The sequence below is a fragment of the Balaenoptera borealis genome (genome assembly GCF_965194805.1).
Source record: "Balaenoptera borealis genome assembly, chromosome: 6".
In the NCBI taxonomy this organism is placed as follows: Eukaryota; Metazoa; Chordata; class Mammalia; order Artiodactyla; family Balaenopteridae; genus Balaenoptera; species Balaenoptera borealis.
In genome coordinates this window covers 74,263,293-74,282,832 of record NC_138863.1, presented here as the reverse complement: position 1 = coordinate 74,282,832, position 19,540 = coordinate 74,263,293, and the positions used below count along the sequence as shown (strand labels likewise).

At 36.9% G+C, this 19,540-nt stretch overlaps 1 protein-coding gene across 7 annotated transcripts in view; it reads right to left on the bottom strand.

Annotated features, from left to right (window-relative positions):
* The window catches only part of CYTIP (cytohesin 1 interacting protein), a gene marked incomplete at its 5' end in the record, with an annotated part of 78,531 nt that overhangs the window by 19,233 nt on the left and 39,758 nt on the right, over positions 1-19,540 (bottom strand). For 5 of the 7 annotated variants that reach the window (XM_082395782.1, XM_082395783.1, XM_082395784.1 and 2 more), the window contains 5 exons: positions 533-626; positions 840-942; positions 5,749-5,803; positions 6,018-6,067; positions 12,982-13,141. In XM_082395782.1, coding sequence (XP_082251908.1) covers positions 533-626; positions 840-942; positions 5,749-5,803; positions 6,018-6,067; positions 12,982-13,137 — 458 coding nt within the window. Of the gene's footprint in view, positions 1-532; positions 627-839; positions 943-5,748; positions 5,804-6,017; positions 6,068-12,981; positions 13,156-19,540 lie in introns of those variants that run through there. The other 2 variants (XM_082395779.1, XM_082395785.1) reach the window with 2 other exon arrangements.

Sequence of the window (19,540 nt, the reverse complement as noted above, 5' to 3'; positions counted from 1 at the left end):
ACTGGGGAAACAAATGTCCCATTAGTAAGTTGGGAATAGTAGCAGATGTGAGTGTGTGTGTTGCAGGGCAGGAGGGCCAGGCAGACTGTTCTTTCAAACAGAACACTAGGAGAGAAAAACAATTGGCTAGTGGTAGAAGAGGAAAAAACTCAGCCCTTCTGACCTTTCATTTGTTCTAACCACAGGATTATATCAGCCATGGAAATTGGACCCATTCCTCTCTGTCCAAAGAGAATGTGTGCCAGTTTAATTGAATTTGAATTAAAAATAAAATTTAAAAAATGCTATCCCGCCCACTCAGATGTTTGGGCTATTGATGTCCTCTGACTTCAGATGTTGACAACATGTTCAAGTTTGTGGAAACCTTGAGAAACAAAAGGAACTGATAAAAATGTCTGTACCCAATCCCCAAGCTATGGTGCACTGCCTCCCTTCTTGTGATCCTGAACAAAAAGCCTATTCATTCACTCAACAGGCATGATGAGAGACCGTAACATTTTTGAAGCCCCACGGGAAGCAGCCGGAAACTTACGTTAGCAGGTTTCCTGATGATCTGATCAGGTCAACCACTTGTTTGTGGGTAAAACCTTCTGTGCTCACACCATTGATATTTGCAAGGACATCACCTGGGAGATGCCAAGATAAATGAGTGTTAAAACGGTTGGTTAAATAATCTTTCCTGACCCATGAATGAAACAAAACAAGCAAGACCCAAACCTTGGCAAAATAAAGGAGTTAAGGAAATTCAAAGCAACAATCATGTCCTGACCTTCACTATCAAAAAAGTTATTTTTCTTGCTATTTAAATAATTCCTACCATGAGCATAGTTCTAACTTACCAGCTTGCAGGCCAGCGCAGTGTGCTGGGCTATCTTCCTGGATTTTGCAGATCAGGGTACACATCTCTGGAGAGCAGGTGTTCTGGTTTTGGAGCCTGTAAGTCTGTAAAATTAAAGGGATACATAATTACCATTACCAAATATAAAAAGGATTACCATTACCAAAAAACTCAAAATCTATTTGTTACAAAAATATTAAGTGGTATCAGTTACCTTAAGCAGCATAATAGATAAGTGCAAAGAACTATTTGGGAAGCTTTTCTGAATATAAACTAAATCTAAGTACCAATCTTACACTTCTCCCACACAAGCTGTAGCTGACTCCATTCATAAAAAAATACATCTGGCTTAAGAAAAAAAGTAGGATAAGACTGGCTTAAGACTTTAAGACTTTCAAGCCTAAGAGACCACCTGATGCTATCATTATTGCATATTTAACAAGAAAAATTTGGTTTCTCTTTTCCCAATAGGCTAAAACAATAATGGCCAAGAGCAGAGAGAAAAATCTCTATGTGGTTCTCCCGAGCTAAAGTACTTACTACAGGAGCGTATGAAACAGTACACATTCAGCAAGGGAGATACGCCAACAATAATTATTTTAAATCAGAGTTCTGCAAATAATGACAATCTGCCCTGCATTCATTCAAAAGCACTATGATTGACTCAATTACCTTCATTCCTGAGCGCTCGGTGGTACATCCGCCCTGAATACTCATTCATTAGCCACTCGACTAAATTAGAAAAAGTTATGCTTCGCCTCTGGCCTCAATTTGGCAAAAGCAGCTTGGTTTTGTTTTTGTTTTTGTTTTCGATTTGTACCAAGAACACAGCACAAATGTTCGGCGAATAGAGTGGCCCAAGGACCTATATTTTTCTTTTTCACATATTTAAGTTATGAGGTCTCGTTGCATTTAGAATCAAAATCAGCATTCTGAGTTGAGTAAGTCTTCTAAACATCTGTTTCCTAAAATTAAACCACATTCCAGTACCGCTTCCCTGTGGAGAAATGAATGTCCGATGTTCATTCCTTTTGATTTTACAGACCTACAGGCTCCAGAACCAGCAGAACCAGAAGTCAGTCAAACTTCTAGAAACTTGCCTTTGTTAACCTAAGAGATTTCTATGTACTCTGCAAGGCATTTAGAATCCCCATATCTTAAAGATAGAGGGGACTTTTAGAGATCGTGTAATCTACTTTCCATCTATGCCAGAGATCCCTTTAACAGCTTTTCTGCCAGGGAGTCTTCTTGCCACAGCCCGGGCCCTTCCAGAGATGGAAGGGTGGTCTGGTTCATGGAGGACATGAACTAAAGCTATAACAGACCCTCCTTTGGGAAACCACTGTTGTAATGATTCTCATTAGCAGTGAGCAAGGGAGCAAGGTGGGTACAGTGAAGGGGAAACATGTTAATTGATGTAGCCTGCACCTGTGTATATGTTTGCAACAGGTGTAAAATTTGTGGCTTAGAGATAGAGAAGGAAAGGCAAAGGTCCCCAAGTTTTGGAAAGAAATTATTAGTTGGATATTTCTCTCTTTTATCCAGTCTTCTAGCTCAATCATTTCCTAGAGACACAAAAGTACATTGCCTTTCTCATGCCTGATAGCCTTCATTCTAACACTTGTCGTTTGCTGCTCTCCTACTGGAACCAGGCACATGACTAAGTAATGAAAGAACATGAACTCAGGTGTACATGAATCTAAAGTCTGTGTTCCTGCCAAATTACTACATTATTCTCTGTAGCAGCAAAAAACTAGCACCCATGGAAACCAGAGGAGGTGGACTTTTTCTCTCCCAGCATGCCCTGCACCTGGTAGACCAGGACCCAAATACGTGTTAATGATGGGGGCATAGTAAGGGTACATGAGGTTCTATCTGGTCTTCAAAATGTTCCCAGAGCATGTACCCTATTTGATGACTACTACAAATCCTATGACTACTAGAGAATAGGTTATGGCGTAGAGCTGGTAATGGAAAGCATACACCATAAGGGAATTTGCAGAGGAGTGGATCCTTGCATCACTAAGATAACACAGACACGCTGCAGTCCAGAAGTGAAGCCATTAGCTCACGTGAATCCACAAAGTTTCAAGGCACTATAGCCTGCTGTCTACTAATGATAGTTTGGATTCTTGCTTCATGTAGAGTAAGTGTTTATGGTATAAGGGAGAAACATGGGGGAAGCAGTGACATGTCTATAGAAAAATGAGAAGAGATCCTCACTGGTTACATTAAGTAAGAGTAAGTGAATAGACTTTGCTCCTGTTTTCAGTAGCAATCACTGCACATCCTTGGGGATAATCTCATTTGAAAAGAAGTGGCCACAAAAAGCATAGTGTCTCTACAATAGAATAGGGAGTGTTTCATGTGAATGAGGAACAAGAGAGAGTACTATGCTTCTAAAACCTGATGGAAGAATTAGAGATTTCACCAAATTCAAAAGTAGAAGAGTTCAGAAAGGAGAAGGTCCCTTCTTTTCTCCTAGAGGCTTCTCCTTATTCATTGCAGCTAGAGTTCCATTTTGTTTCTTTATTCATAAAACACATCTTACATAGCAGCTTCCTGTTCCTAATCTTAAAACACACTGACTTTACAACTGTGGGGCTGATATTTAGTCACCAAAGTTTTCTGAAGGCAGCACCAAAGTTAAGATATAAAAACTGATGTTCAGTATAAGGATATGGTTATGCAAAATGCCTCTAAAAGAAATGCAAAAGTGTAATGGAAAAAGAACACAGTAATACTTAAACTACTTCTCTTGCACTTAATTAGACTAGACTTCATTTGACCTAACTCACCACCTTAGCAAATATGGCCATGAAAACCAGACAGCAAATAAGAAATGAAATTCTTAGGCTATTAAATAGAAATCCATAAAGAAGTTAAAATTCTCCTAGAGCATGAGACAATATGCACATAGAGCCAAATGTTCTTAAGTGTTTCAAATAATAGTTTAAAAACGTTGCCATAGCCAAAGCAATCTTGAGAAAGAAAAATGGAGCTGGAGGAATCAGGCTACCTGACTTCAGACTATACTACAAAGCTACTGTAATCAAGACAATATGGTACTGGCACAAAAACAGAAATACAGATCAATGGAACAGGATAGAAAGCCCAGAACAGGATAAACCCACACACATATGGTCACCTTATCTTTGATAAAGGAGGCAAGAATATATAATGGAGAAAAGACAGCCCCTTCAATAAGTGGTGCTAGGAAAACTGGACAGCTACATGTCAAAGAATGAAATTAGAACACTTCCTAACACCATACACAAAAATAAACTCAAAATGGATTAAAGACCTAAATGTAAGGCCAGAAACTATAAAACTCTTAGAGGAAAACATAGGCAGAACACTCCATGACATAAATCACAGCAAGATCCTTTTTGACCCACCTCCTAGAGAAATGGAAGTAAAAACAAAACTAAACAAATGGGACCTAATGAAACTTAGCTTTTGCACAGCAAGGGAAACCATAAACAAGACGAAAAGACAACCCTCAGAATGGGAGAAAATACTTGCAAATGAAGCAACTGACAAAGGATTAATCTCCAAAATATACAAGCAGCTCATGCAGCTCAATATCAAAAAAACAAACAACCCAATCCAAAAATGGGCAGAAGCCCTAAATAGACATTTCTCCAAGGAAGATATACAGATTGCCAACAAACACATGAAAGGATGCTCAACATCACTAATCATTAGAGAAATGCAAATCAAAACTACAATGAGGTACCACCTCACACTGGTCAGAATGGCCATCGTCAAAAAATCTACAAACAATAAATGCTGGAGAGGGTGTGGAGAAAAGGGAACACTCTTGCACTGTTGGTGGGAATGTAAATTGATACAGCCACTATGGAGAACAGTATGGAGGTTCCTTAGAAAACTAAAAATAGAACTACCATATGACCCAGCAATCCCACTACTGGGCATATACCCTGAGAAAACCATAATTCCAGAAGAGTCATGTACCACAATGTTCATTGCAGCACTATTTACAATAGCCAGGACATGGAAGCAACCTAAGTGTCCATCGACAGATGAATGGATAAAGAAGATGTGGCACATATATACAATGGAATATTACTCAGCCATAAAAAGAAACGAAACTGAGTTACTTGTAGTGAGGTGGATGGACCTAGAGTCTGTCCTGCAGAGTGAAGTAAGTCAGAAAGAGAAAAACAAATACCGTATGCTAACGCATATATATGGAATCTAAAAAAAATGGTTCGGATGAAACTAGGGGCAGGACAGGAATAAAGACGCAGACATAGAGAATGGACTTGAGGACACGGGGAGGGGGAAGGGTGACGAAGTAAGAGAGTGGTGTGGACATATATACACTACCAAATGTAAAATAGATAGCTAGTGGGAAGCAGCCGCATAGCACAGAGAGATCAGCTTGGTGCTCTGTGACCACCTAGAGGGGTGGGAGGGAGACGCAAGAGGGAGGGGATATGGGGATATATGTATACATATAGCTGATTCACTTTGTTATACAGCAGAAACTAACGCAACATTGTAAAGCAATTATACTCCAATAAAGATGTTAAAAAAAACCATCACTAATGCAAATATATAAAAAGCACATTATAAAGAGTATATCACTCTCTTATTTATGAGCTGGCTGATATCAAGAATTTCTGATCAGTCTCAAACCTACCAGAAGACTAAAGCAACTACAAACAAGAAGCAGACTATGTCTCAGGGTGGGTTTTTTATCCGCTTGAATGTTTTCTTCCCTTGATGGTACCCAACACACTGGAAAACTACCAAAAACATTGAAAACAAGTCACAGCCTCCATCGTTCTCTAAGCCCAACTTCATTCTTTGTCTGCAAATATCATGACATAACCGGTGCCACCTTCTTCATTAAAAGTCTGGAAAATCTGAAAACTGCCCACCTGAATTTCAAACCCAAATTTTCCATTATCTTGTTTTTCCACAGTAACAAGCTTTCTGTAAAACAAAAAACAAAAAAATTAGGCATGAAGATCAAAGTATAACATTTGGCACATACCTATCGCTAAAAATAACTGTCAATAAAAAATAGCTGATGTTTATGTAAACTGAAGTATATATGACTCTGTGTGTGTGTGTGATATCAACAGCCTGGAAAGCTGTGTTCCTAAATATCTTGCTGAGAAACCAAAAAATAAATTAATTTCTTTACCTTTGAGACCAGGAAAAGTCACCTAAAGAACTTGATCTCATCAGAGCAAGCTGAAAAACACAAGCACACAGTTATTGAAAGGTCCTTAAGACACATCTGCAAAATGTTCTATATCACAAAGGACTTTGTTTTTTATCACCTTCTTTGGCCCAGCTCCTGGGAAATTGTTATGGAAAGGCCGTAATTTCCATTCTCTAGCGATAGCAAAGGAGAGCTGGGAAAGGGACCATTCAGGTAGTCCACTTGAAAGATTAAATGAGGCTTCCATAATAATACCCCATGGCAAAAGAGTTAATGTAATGTGGCAAAGCTCCAAAGCTTCCAAAAAGAACTTCATATCTAATCTGTATTTAAAATAGCCTCTGAAAGGTTAACCACAGCAATTTATAATCACACTGAAATCCAAAGAAAAATAACACCCATGGAATGGCATATAAAACCCAAATAGTTGACAGTTTGGGGAGATGCTGATGAAATTACTGTTTATTGTAATAGTTCAATATGTTACTGTTTTTAGCAGGATAAAATCATCTCTAAAGAACTAACTAATACCCAGAAGCACAATGCGGGTGAAATCAGAGACTCAAAACCTCAATTGTTTTTATGATTTATTTTTGCAGTAGTTTTAAAAGAGTACAGTGAGATTTCCAGCCAAGAAAGGAAAGGAACCTCAGAATGGTGTAAATGGTATAAATGACATCACCTTTACTCCTCTGCATGTTTTGGGAAAAGATCATATAAACATAAGCTTCCAGGATACAGTCTACCATTATAAACAAAGTAAAAGTTAACAAAAAGTGGCATCTTATTTTTAAGGTAGTTATAGTGAGTTTTTGTGTTTTTTGTTTTGTTTATTTGCTTAGGAATTAACAAATGTTAATTAGCTCTTTCTCAAGTGTTTGTCCAGGGCTCCAAAACATAATCTCATGCTACTAGTTAACCCACGGTGTTTATTTAACTGGCAACCTATTATGCTTCTCATATGTCAATGACTACAGAAAATATCAGGAGATCAATGCAGGAGTCCAAACAAATAAAAGTAAAATAGAGGATGAAAGCCAGGAGAAAAACAAGTAGAAGAAATTAATGCACAAATTAAATCTTCATTAAGGCATTTGTTAGTGGAGAAGCTTACATCACTATAAGGAATTTGAATTACCAAGTACAAAATGCCAGCATTCTCACAAATTTTCTGGAATGGCTCAGTGTTCAGAATTTGGCCACTGGCCAGTAATGTTAACGTAATGAAGACCTGATCTCTTCTTAACAATTTGATGTAAATTAATTATATTTTCCTCTCTTGTCAGTTTTGGACTTCAAATCATTTATATCATCTTGAAGACTGAAATAGGAAGGCTCAGAACCAAAAAAAAAACAAACAAACTTCTCTATATTTGCTAAAAAGTATCTATTTTCAATTTATAAGGACTAACTGTGGAAGACCTATAACAGTTTGTATGGTTTGTTTCAGCCTGATTTTGTCCTGATAAGTAACAAGGGTGGGGACCATTCAGCTATGCAGTAGGTTGCCTTCTTGTGGAAGAGAGGAGTAAATTTGACATGCCCAAGCATTCTCAATCTCTCTGTTATACTGTACTCACATTTTCTTACTACTACTTTCATTATTTCCATTTGCTTGGCTTTGATCCTTATTTCAGATTGTAAAGCACTTAGGTAGGTCATACCTAATTATGCTATCTGTAAATCATAACTAGGGTTTATATTTAAAATTATTACTCTTGCTGTCAATATTCATCAGATAATGCACATATTCATTCATGTGGAGGCATAGATGTGTATTTATGTGAAGGGCAGATTGGATTAAATACCTCACTTCTGTTCATAATTCCCCATATCCTTTGGGTCTCTTGGGGAATGTATTTGTTTTACTTTCTACCCCAGCACCCATCACAGGGCCTGGAGTCGAGTGGAACCGTAAAAACAGCTAAACAGACAAACAGAAGTAAACTACTAGACTACAATACGAGCAAGTAAGAGGTGGTGGGAGATCTAAAGTAAAAGAGTCTTCAACTTTATCCTTCATTAAATTAAATATCCATAGGAAAAGCTCAAGGGTAGACATTTAAAAATATGAAGTAAAATTTAAAATGAAAGAAAACAAACAATGATTAAAAACCAAACACCTGAATCGCAAAACAACAAGAACCATAGAAAAAGGACTAATAGAAAACAAAGTAAGTCAGTAATGCCTTAATACACAACTGCTAAATGAATGAATGGTGGCAAAAATTAATGAATCCTTACAATTTTGAGCCTTCCTTCACCAATTTTAAACACCCTTTTGCTAAGCAAATAATCATAGCATTGCTGGGAACTTCAAGATTTCATCTCTTCCACCATTAACCTGCCTTCTAAATCAAAAATTATTCTAGGTAGATTCAAATATAAAATTGTTTAAGTCCACATGACAAATCCCAGACTTCTATAGAGAAGGAAATTTCCCCACCTCTCTCGGTCTAACCTTTCTGTCTAGCTAATCGACTAGATTAATATGGAAATATCTGCCTAGCACAAGGTGAGATGCAGAGCAGATACTCAATTCTTGTGGACTGACTGATCCGGGTCATCAGTGACCCAAAGGAAAAACTCAGACTAAATCAAATTATGAATTAGTTTCCACTCTGGATCAGCAATGAGCCTGTCATAGGCACCTAACGTTTAAATAAAAAACAATTTAAATAAATTAAGCACCATCAAATTCTCTGACACGTTCCACGTCTTGACACAATGCTTACTTGGTTTTAATCTGGGCTGTCAGACTCAGGCGATGTGGAAAGGAATGTTCTCAGGGTTCAACCAACTATCTGCCTAAGTGACAAGAAGTACGTCTGAGGTCTTACCAAAGGTCTTACACTTTAGAAAAAGTTTTCCCTGCAGCCCTTTCTCTGGACTGAGCAGCCCTCTTCTAGAATCTGACCAGTGGAGTCTCTGCTCCCTTGAGTGCCCTCCCAGCCTGAGCTTTTTCATAGGGCTGTGGGGATGACACCAAAACTCATGAATGAGGAACTGGTGTGCAATGAACGGCATATGATGGCAACAGCTGTCTTTTATTACACATTATCTAATATGAGAAATCTAGGTTTAGCAGTTTTTGGCAGGGCTGCAAACTACACATTCAATTACATCTGCTGAGTAGACAAAGCTCCTTAACCCCTTGCTAGCCTCTAAAATAAAGATGCCTGCGGTAGGGCTGAGGATCCGTCTCTTTTGGTTTTAGTCAGATGACTTAAAAGATTAGACATCGAGGTTAAAAATGTAATTTTTGCTGCTATGCAATGATTCACAATGCCCCTCTTTAGTGGGAAACCAAGACCAAATACTTCAGCTGTCAGTCTGCAAAAACTAGGAATAATCTGCCGCAGAGCCAGACAGACAGCCCTGCAGAGGAGCTTGTAGTTCCATACTGTAGCCACTTCTGCTGCTAAGTAACAGCCTGTTACTTCCTGCCCCCACTGTGTACTCATTTCCTGAAACTGTTGCGGGTCGGGGAGGGGAGGATACCTATTCACAGACCAGGTATTTTTGTCTTTGTTGTTTGTTTCAAAAGTCCCTAAATTATGTGCTCTGCTCCCTTTCCAGTCCCCTGCCTCATTCTCCCCAATTCTTCCACGAACACAACGTTTTTTTTTCTTTTCCTTTTTAAGTCAGGAGCCTTAGGATAGCAGGGATCCACAGAAATATTCTAAGATTAGCAAAATAACAGAGCTGAACTCAATTTTTAACTTTAAGTGCCCTTAAGGAACCCAAATAGAATGTTGCGGCTTCTCGGGAAAGTCTCATTGTGGGCCCATGAACCTCTTTTTCAAGAAAATATTTTTGGATATTGTCTCTAAGCATATCACGGTATGGATTAGAGAATACTTCTCCAATTCTTTTGTAGTGAAATTAACAGTTTTCTACTAAAAGTATGCATTAAATGATCAAAATATCTTGCCGTCAGGAACACTTGGGAGTTTTGGTAACGGATGGGTGTGTAGCCAGAAATAATGTAAAAGCTCCTGAAGGGCAGAACCCATCCCAGAAATACATGCATTACCGGGTTTAGCACAATATTCTGTACCTGAACTTATAAGTGAAATAACCCTTCCAGAAGTTGTCTATTTAGTAATAATTCGATAACCAAAAGAAAACCAGGCAGAGAGTCTGTCTATGGTCCCACTAATGCACATTCAGGCTTCTGCCTCTGTTTGTCAGGTTTTCACTATAGCATTCAGTGAAAACTACTTTCCAACGACAACCTACTACCCTTGGGAGAGTGGGTGTAAGGTCCAATGGCTACTCCTTTAGCATTGTCACATTCATCAAGATGACGTTACTTCGTCCTGTCTCCTTCCTACAGCGTTTTCCATTGTAGAGATTTTTTTTTCTAAAACCATGTTCAGAAGTAAGAGCCATACTGAGAGTGTGTCACCTCCTAAAAATAAAGGTATTGAGATCATATAAACACACAGAAATCTGTTTTTAAATAATGTTGAGTATAAACACCCTGGCTAACCAGATAGGGCTTTGCAGAAAGCAAAGCCAATGATAACAAGAAGTATGAATTGTTGACGTCAGCCCTGAAAGGGTTGAAAATAACAGTGGGCAGAGAAACACCGGCTTGTGGGATTGCCTCACAGGGATTTTGTTGCCTGCAGTTCAGTCAGTGCCAAATAGGTGATTATTCTCTAAAAAACCAGTGAAGGGAAATGAACATCATTCGGAAAATTCTGAACTGTTGGGATAAACTTGCATCAAGCCTCACTGATGATAATTGTACAGAATCAGAAGTATCGTATACAAGATGTTTTGTTTTGTCTTTTTTTTTTCTTAAGTAAAACTCACAACCGTAAGAAAAAGCTGTTTGAATAGGAAAAGTCTTACCATGGGAAAGAATATGAGAAAAGGGAAAAGAGAAGAACTAAAAAAGATGAGAACATATGAATAAAATAACTGGTGTGGAAATGTGTGTGTACGTGTAGATATTATACAGATTATACACAAACACACACACACACACACACATACACACTCATGTACATCTCATATGCCTACATCCCTCTCATTATCTTCTGCCAATAGCCTTCTACTGATTCCTCTTTTTAGTTCATGCTACCTTCACTCAGGCTTAAAACCAGATGTGTCTCCTCCTTCTTCACTGCCTTCACAGCCAAGCCTTTGAGTCTCTTCTCCATTCCTTCGAATCTTCTTTCTCCAACTACAAAAGTTGCTCCCTCACTGCCAGTCTCTACCCACTTACCGACAAGCACGTTTCCCGACTAAGGTTCCTAAAACCTTCTACTCAATCATGCTCAGTTGTTTCCCTGTGCTGGTCGAATTACTACTTCCTCAGGGGAAGTGTCCAAGTGTTGTGTAAAGCAGCCCAGCTCTGAGGTCTCCCCTCCCCTCCCACACAGACTCTCATCAGGTCCACCTAACACAGTAATGTGTTGTTACTTAAACCGCCCTAAGAGCCCCAAGATCTGTGCTGTGGCATTTTAATTATTCCTTTGCTCTAGAATACCCTTCAGTATCTGGAATATCTATCCTTCAAGGTTGTATTCAAAGACATGTACTTGGATTAGAGCAGGTATGTTATTTTACGTTGTATAATGCCTATTGGTTCTGCCTACTCAATTGTAAACCCTATAAGGCCAGGAAAAAGTGTCCTTCTCATCTTTGTACACCCTACACTGCTGTACATATGAAAAGTGAATAGAGATTTTGGTACTTCCCACAGTTGCTTTAGTTTCAGACAGTAAATTGATAAGAATATTCATTATTATGTTAAAAAATGTCATAAAGGCACTTTTGGATTGAAAAGGATCAATCATCCAAACCACGACAAATTATTCCCTTATCTTCATTGTGAAAAATACCAAGGAATCAGCTATGTACATCACTGAAAAAAGATCACGACTCTCCCACTATGCTGTAAATCTCTAATCCTGAAATTAGAAGGCTTAAGAGGAACATATGATGTGCATACAAGATTTAAGGGCAAAAATTCATGCTTTAAAGCAATTCTTAATATTTTCTGTATTCAGATATGTATGTGCGGCATTATAGCAAGTTATTTAACCAAAATCTGAAGAGGTGTTTCGGTTTAAATTTTTTTTACTAGCTGGAAATGAAAAAAAAAAAAAAACTCACAATAAATCCAGTTGTACATGGATTTTTTTCCAAATGAGTTTTCCTCTCTAGGGAAATACTTTTCAATAAAAATTAAAATAATAGCATATTTATTGAGCACATACTACATGTCAGTCACTCTTTTAAGCCCTGTACATTTCCTCACTTAAGCCGCAGAAGAGCTCCACTGGATGGTTCTATTATTATCTTCATTTTAGAAAAAACAAAACTGAATCTTCGAGAAGAAAGTGACTCTACTCAAGATTCCACAGCTAGTAAGTGGTGGATCTTGCACTCATTTATCCCGTTAAGAGTCTTAATTCCCAATAGTGTGAGGTATGTGCCAGTGCCCCAGAACTGAAGATAATTTAGTCAATAAAATTTGCCCTAAAAAAAGTATTCTCATTGGATTACAAACTGAAATGACTATCAAGGACTGGGAGAGAGGCTGGGAGGGAAGGAATCAATGGGAGACATTGGAAAAAGGAAAAAGGAACAATAACTCTCAAACTGGTTGTGTCTACATACACCTTCTTCTTCAAGTTGATGTGCTCAATGATTTTTATTTTACCTGAGCACCTCTTCCAGTGAGAAAAACAATCTTCTTTTAACTTTTGCCTTAAAAATGTTGTCTTATAGTCTTAAATCTTAAATTAAGATTTAAGGATTAGTGCAGGAGCTGTCTGGGCTCCTCACCTCCTTCCTCACCCATAGTCTGAGCCACTAATTCCAAAGCAGCTAAAATAACATTTTTAATATGCAGTCAGACAAACATATCACTCTGCTCTAAGAGAACATGAACACTCTAAAAGGTACAAAATAGCAATCATACCTGCTTTCTTCCCCGAGGCAAAGTAGCCACAGTATCTGCCAGCATTTGAAGCCTTCTATTATCATCCATGGGAAAGCTGCCTGTGAGTGTGGGGTAAGAGCTGTACGCTGGACCAGCGCAGTACTCCACGAAATTGCCATTGCTGCTCTGTTGCATGAGCCTTTGTAAAGACATTGTGAATAAAGATTACTCCAGCTAGCACATGGTTGAGTGGCCTTGCAGGCTGGGGGAAGCTAAAAGTATAACCCTCTGACAAGTAATCAAAAGTAGCAAAGCAGAAAGAGCCCATGTGACTTCTGTGGTTTGAGGTACTTGCTACACAAACCCTATCTTGCAGTTCACTCCCATTTCTCAGTGCTCTTTTCTTTAAGGCCCTGAGAAAACCTAAAGCTAGCTTATACCATTAAAATAAGTCGACTTATTTTTTTTTCTCCTTCAAACAGCCAGAACTCTTATGCTTTCATGTTCTATGGCACGTTGTGTTCAAAACACCATCTGCCTTTTTTTTTCAAAGGAAAAAGAAAAACTTCCCCAAATTCTGTCATTTGTTTGCCATCCACTAGCCTACTTAATATGGTCAGTACAATGTAAAAGTCAGGACGTGCGGACATTGAGTTCTTGTGAATTTAAGCAAGACTTACAGGATCCAGTCATAAGGTCCTCTCACGAAGTCCTTGGAATGTACTTTCCCAAAGTACATCTTAGCTCATTAATGGTCATCAAAAAGACATTATATCTGCCACGTGGTCTGTGACCATTCAGCATTCTTCTGGTTGCCCTTCCACTACTTTGTCCTCACTAAAATTATCCATCACCTTTACAAAGAACAATGGGAGGGGAAGACCAGCCCATTTAGAGCACAAAGTTGGCCATATCTTAGACTGGACTTTGTCACAGCATCAGCAAGTGGTCCCAGGGGAGGCATGAGGAGGGCATGAAAGTAATAGGCAGACCAAGGTGGCACAAGAATGTTGCCAGTTGATCCCTGCCTATGCATATGGGCCAAGGGTACCATCATGAATTACTCAAGATCACAGATGCTTTTATGGGCTGGGGGGTGGGGGGATTGGGGACATGCAGTTTTAAGAGACTTGATTTTAGAGAAGGAGCAGTGTATATAAGTAGAAGGAAGATTCAAAACAAAAATCAAAATGAGAAGTTTTGCATAGTATAAAAATTCAATTGTCATTTTCAAAATCATTTGGAAAGTCAATAGTAGAATTTTAGAGACAGAAAGTCTTTGAACTAAAATGGAAGTCAATGTGAATTCAGCTCAAGCAGAACCTGCCAAATGTAAATTGTAAAAATCTTCTGAGTTAACAGTGCTTCAATAGATGGAGCCACCTCAGAAATTTTTAAAACCCTATCACAGCATGACTCATTACCATTGGAATTGGATAATGACATGAACAAAATGATGTCTCCAAAAACATAAAAAGATCTAAATCAGGGATTACAAACACATATGCCGTCTGGGTTCAGGTAGGTAAAATAATATAACATATATGTGTAAAACAAAAGGGAGTGCTAGAGACTTTGGCAACTAAAAATATGGTCAGTTATAAAGACATTTATGTAATGTGTGCGTGTGTGTGTGTGTGTGTGTGTGTGTGTGTGTGTGTGAGAGAGAGAGAGAGAGAGAGAGATTGATTTTAAAAACATCTCCAGGCTGCTATAAGGTACATGACTTAAATCAACACTGTTACTTGAGGACAGCAGTCTACCTGTCCTCTGGGAATTTTATAAAATTAGGGAAATATTTTAATATTTCAAAATACCAAATGGAAATTACGTATTTGCCTGATATAAGGCCACTAGGCCAACCAACAACCAAGTTTTACAGATGGATGCTAAAATTGTATCAATTTAGTTGTGTGATACTAATCTTAAGCTAATATAAATTATAGAAATCTATTATTAAATTAAGAAATTGGAAAATAAATTATTTTTTTACTTAATTTATGAAATGTGTTTAACAAGTAGAATATTTCAAATCATGAGATCCATGGCTGTAAAACTGGGGTCAAAGGCAAGTTTGACATTCAGCCAGTACATACTGGTATGGTCACACTTGTTAATTACATATTTATGACTTGGTCTATTTTGATTGGTCAGTTCCCTGTTCTGATTGTCAGGACCTGTGTCATACTAGTTATTAAATATTTTTAATAACATCCCTGATCAAAAGTATCCTTTGTGACAAAATGTGGGGAAAAACTAATCTTTCCATACAAATGTGACTTCAACCCTCAAACCTTGATTTACAAAGGTGTTCTACTATATACAACTTCTCTTTTCTATAGAATTTACCTTAAGACAAATATAATAGCCTGAAGCTGTCTTCCCCTTCATCATCCCCTTTATTTTATAATAAAATGAAGCCAGATCAAGCTATCTACCTACTCAAATGATTTCAGGAGCCTGAAGCTGTCTTCCCCTTCATCATCCCCTTTATTTTATAATAAAATGAAACCAGATCAAGCTATCTACCTGCTCAAAAGATTTCAGGAGTCCCTCATTGTCCATAAAATAAAATTAAAAGTAAAATTAAATTAAAGAATTTCAAGTTCTTACCTAACTTCATCTCTGAAATGTCATATCCCTTTTTTTAGAGACATCAATGGTTTAATGGATGGAGGATCTTACACGTCTGAAGCAAGGTCCTGGAGCAATACCCCACTGTGTGCTGCAGACGGAGGGCAGGATGTGGTATCTGCCTTCGCTCTCATATCACTTTTTTCAGATCATTCTTTTAAGACTTAATATTTTATTGTTAGATTATAGTTAATTGTACACAAGTCTGTTTCTACACTAATTTCCTCTAATTACCTTGAGCACAAGGCCCGTCTCTTATCTTTAAATTTACACTCATGTCCTATATCTATAGGTGTTCAGTAAATGTTTGTTAAGAAAAAGAAAAGGGTAGAGCAGTAGATATTTAACAAAATGAATTCAACAATATTGTTCTAAAACATCAAAGAAGAAAAACTAAACTGGCAGAAAATTTTTGTGCTATTAACCCATATTCCAAAGTGCTATAGTCTTCTATAAGAGTGATCTGAAAGATGTGGACAGAATCTTTTACAGCAGTCAAAGTAGTCAAAAAATCATGAGATTAGAACCAGGTTATTTTATCAGTGCTATACAAAAATTTCAAGATAAATACAAATTTTATATTAATTGTCCCAGAGCATAAAACAAGATGCATTCTCTAAAGCTAATTAATCTGATCCTAAACTATATATAGAGGGAAAAAAGGAAGGAAGGAAGGAGTGAAGAAAGGAAGGAAGGAAGGAAAGAAGGGAGGGAAGAAATTAAGCTAATTAAGCTAATCTCACTTATTAATTCTGATACAATTAAAATATCAAATTGAGTCCAATAGTGTATTAAAAATAATACCTCTCAACGAAGTAGGATGTACCCCAGGAATACAAGGATACTTCAACTTTAGGATATAAAATACTAACAGAAGTCACTAAATCTCTGGATGAAAGAAGAAATTCAATGCAATAGACACCGACACTAGCGTGATTCATCTTTGCTTTGAAAAATCCTAAATAAATGAGGAATAGAAGGAAAACTTTCTTAACATAATGAAGGGTATCTACCAGAAACACCCACAAAATATCATCTTCAATGTTGAAATGTGTTTCCATTACAGTGAGAAGGAAAGCAGAGATGACAATAGCCCTCACCACTGATCACTGTTGTTCGTATCACAGATAGGAGGTATAGAATTTGTAAAGAAAGAGACAAAACTATAAGGTTTGTTGGTGATATGGTTGCATAACTAGAATATCCAAGACAATCCACTGAAGAACAGACTTAATAAGATAGTTTTCCTAGATGTAAGATTCAAAGGGTAACATATAAAAAGAAATAAATTTCTCATACAGCAGCAGTGGATGATATGAACTGGTAATATCGGAGGAAAGAAACACTATCAAAATAGCCAAAAATTCATAAAACAGGAATGAACTTAGCAAGCATTTTTAAGATTTTATGAAGAACATTATAAAGTCCAGAGTAAGGGAAAAAATACCATGTTCCCATATGAGAAGAGTCCTTCTTGTAAAGATGTCTATTGTCCCCAAACTTTCTAAAATATTCAATGTACTGAATTCAAAATCCACACAGGTTTTGTTTGTTTGCTTGCTTGTTTATAAAATTTGACATACATTCTTACACTCATCTGAAAGAGAAAGTGCACAAGACGAGCTAAGAAAAATTTGAAAATAATAATGGTAGGGGATAGAGGTAAGGATGAGCATTGAGAAAATTACCCTACTTGGGTATCAGAAAATATTACAAGAGTTAGGACTGTACGGTCAAATAGAATAGGTCAATGAAAAGAATACTGACAAATCAAATATTGTCAATGAATAGAGAATCCCAAAACATATCCATGCATATTCAGAAATTTACCATATCATTAACTTATTTTAATTCATTAGGAAAAGAATAACCCCTTCAATAAATGGGTTGGTACCCGTGTGGAAACAATTAAGTTATAGTCTTTTATTACATTATAATAATAAATTCCAGATGGCTTAAGGAGTTAAGTATAAAAATAATTTTAAATATTCAAAATAATAGCAAAAATATAGAGTATTTTAGTAAGATTAGATTGGGAATGGTTTTCCTAACAACACAGAAAAGTCCAGAGAGCATTAGCAACATAAATATTAAAAACTTCCATTCAAAAAAAAAAAAAAACTTCCATTCAGTGGAAGCTATAATATACATAGGTTAAAGCTAAATGACAACAAGAAATTATTTGTGATACATAATTGATTAAAGGCCATAATACATAAGGAATACTTTATTCTTTGAAGAAAAGTATTTTTGGATGATTAAAGGCTCTGAACAGATAATTTACAGAGAAAGCTCAAATCATCAATGTACTTATTACAGGATGTTCAAACTTACTAGTAATCAGGAAAGTAAAACTTGAAACAACAGTTAGGTTGGTAACTAACTGTTGCCCACCAAAAAATGAACAAAAAATAAAAACTGGTGATATCCAGTACTGGTGAAGTTACAAGTAAATGGGCTTTTAGCACTTTGTAGGAATATAAATCAATAAAACTTTATTAGTGGGGTAATTTGACAGTATTGAAATTTAAAAATGCATTCCAGGAATTCTACTTTTAAGAATTTATCCGACAGAGGTACTCTTACATGTGCAGAAAACAAGTATGTTTCTTGTGACATTGTTTGAAATTGTGAAAAATTGAAGTTTTAAATGTATATCAGTTGAGAAGTAGCTACATAACTTATGATAATTTAATTCAATGGAATGCTCGGGACCCACTGGAAAGTATAAAATCAACAATTACGTGCATGAAGATTTTTAAGACAGATAAAGTAGGGGAAAAGATAGAACAATGTGCACGATATGTTCTCATTTACTCTTTTTTCTTAAAGAAAGAGCATGTATCTATATGTACAGTGACACATACAGACATAAAAAAGACTACATAATATGGATGGTTCCCCACGTAAGATGGTCTGACTTAGGATTTTTCAAATTTACCTTGGTGTGAAAGTGGCATTCAGTAGAAACCATACTTTGAATTATGAATTTTGATCTTTTTTCAGGCTAGCAACATGGGGGAAGATACTCATGATGCTGGGCTGGGCAGCGAGCAACCCCTCCCAGTCAACCACCTGATCACGAGGGTAAACAAACGATACACTTTACAACCATTCTGTTTTTCAGTACAGTATTCAATAAATTACATGAGATATGCAGCACTTTATTATAAAATAGACTTTGTGTTAAATGATTTTGTCCAACTATAGGCTAATGTAACTGTTCTGAGCACATTTAAGGTAGGCTGGGCTCAGCTATGATGTCCGGTAGGCTAGATGTATCAAATGCATTTTCAACTTACAATATTTTCAGTCTATCTGGACGTAACCGCATTGTAAGTCGAGGAAGATCTGTATATACTAATCTGTTAACAGTGGTTACCTCTGGAGAACGAGTTGAAGGAGAAAGTGGGAAGGGTTGTGAAGGAAGACTTTCAAATTTTGTTCTATTATATATATGGTTTGAACCTTTTTAAATAAGTATGCATTCTTATACTAGTTGGTCAACTTTTAAAATATTAATAACTCACAGAGAAATTTTAAAAGCCAATCACATTTTGCTGATAATACCTTATGATTTTCTAGGTCTTCATACCGTTTATGCTTACTGATAAGAATTATTGGTCTATCTACTGAATGTTTGCCATTTGTTTATAGGCTAAAATTTTATTTTGCTTAATGGGATTTTTTAGGTAATTCTTTCATATTTCTTTATCATTTTCTTCCAGCCAAGCAAAATTCCTCCTCAAAAAGGACTGCTGAAGTCTCCACGAAATAGTACAGTAAAGGAGAGTAATGCAATCACGCCGCTAATTCTTATAGAAGCAAAGGGCATTGGTTTGTCCTATTGAAATCCGTGGTTCTCAAATGGCAGTTATCAACTGCCTAAGAGTTCTCATTAGTCATTATTACCTCCACCCTCCCCCACTGCATACACACAGTTCCATTTGAAAATCTAAATCTT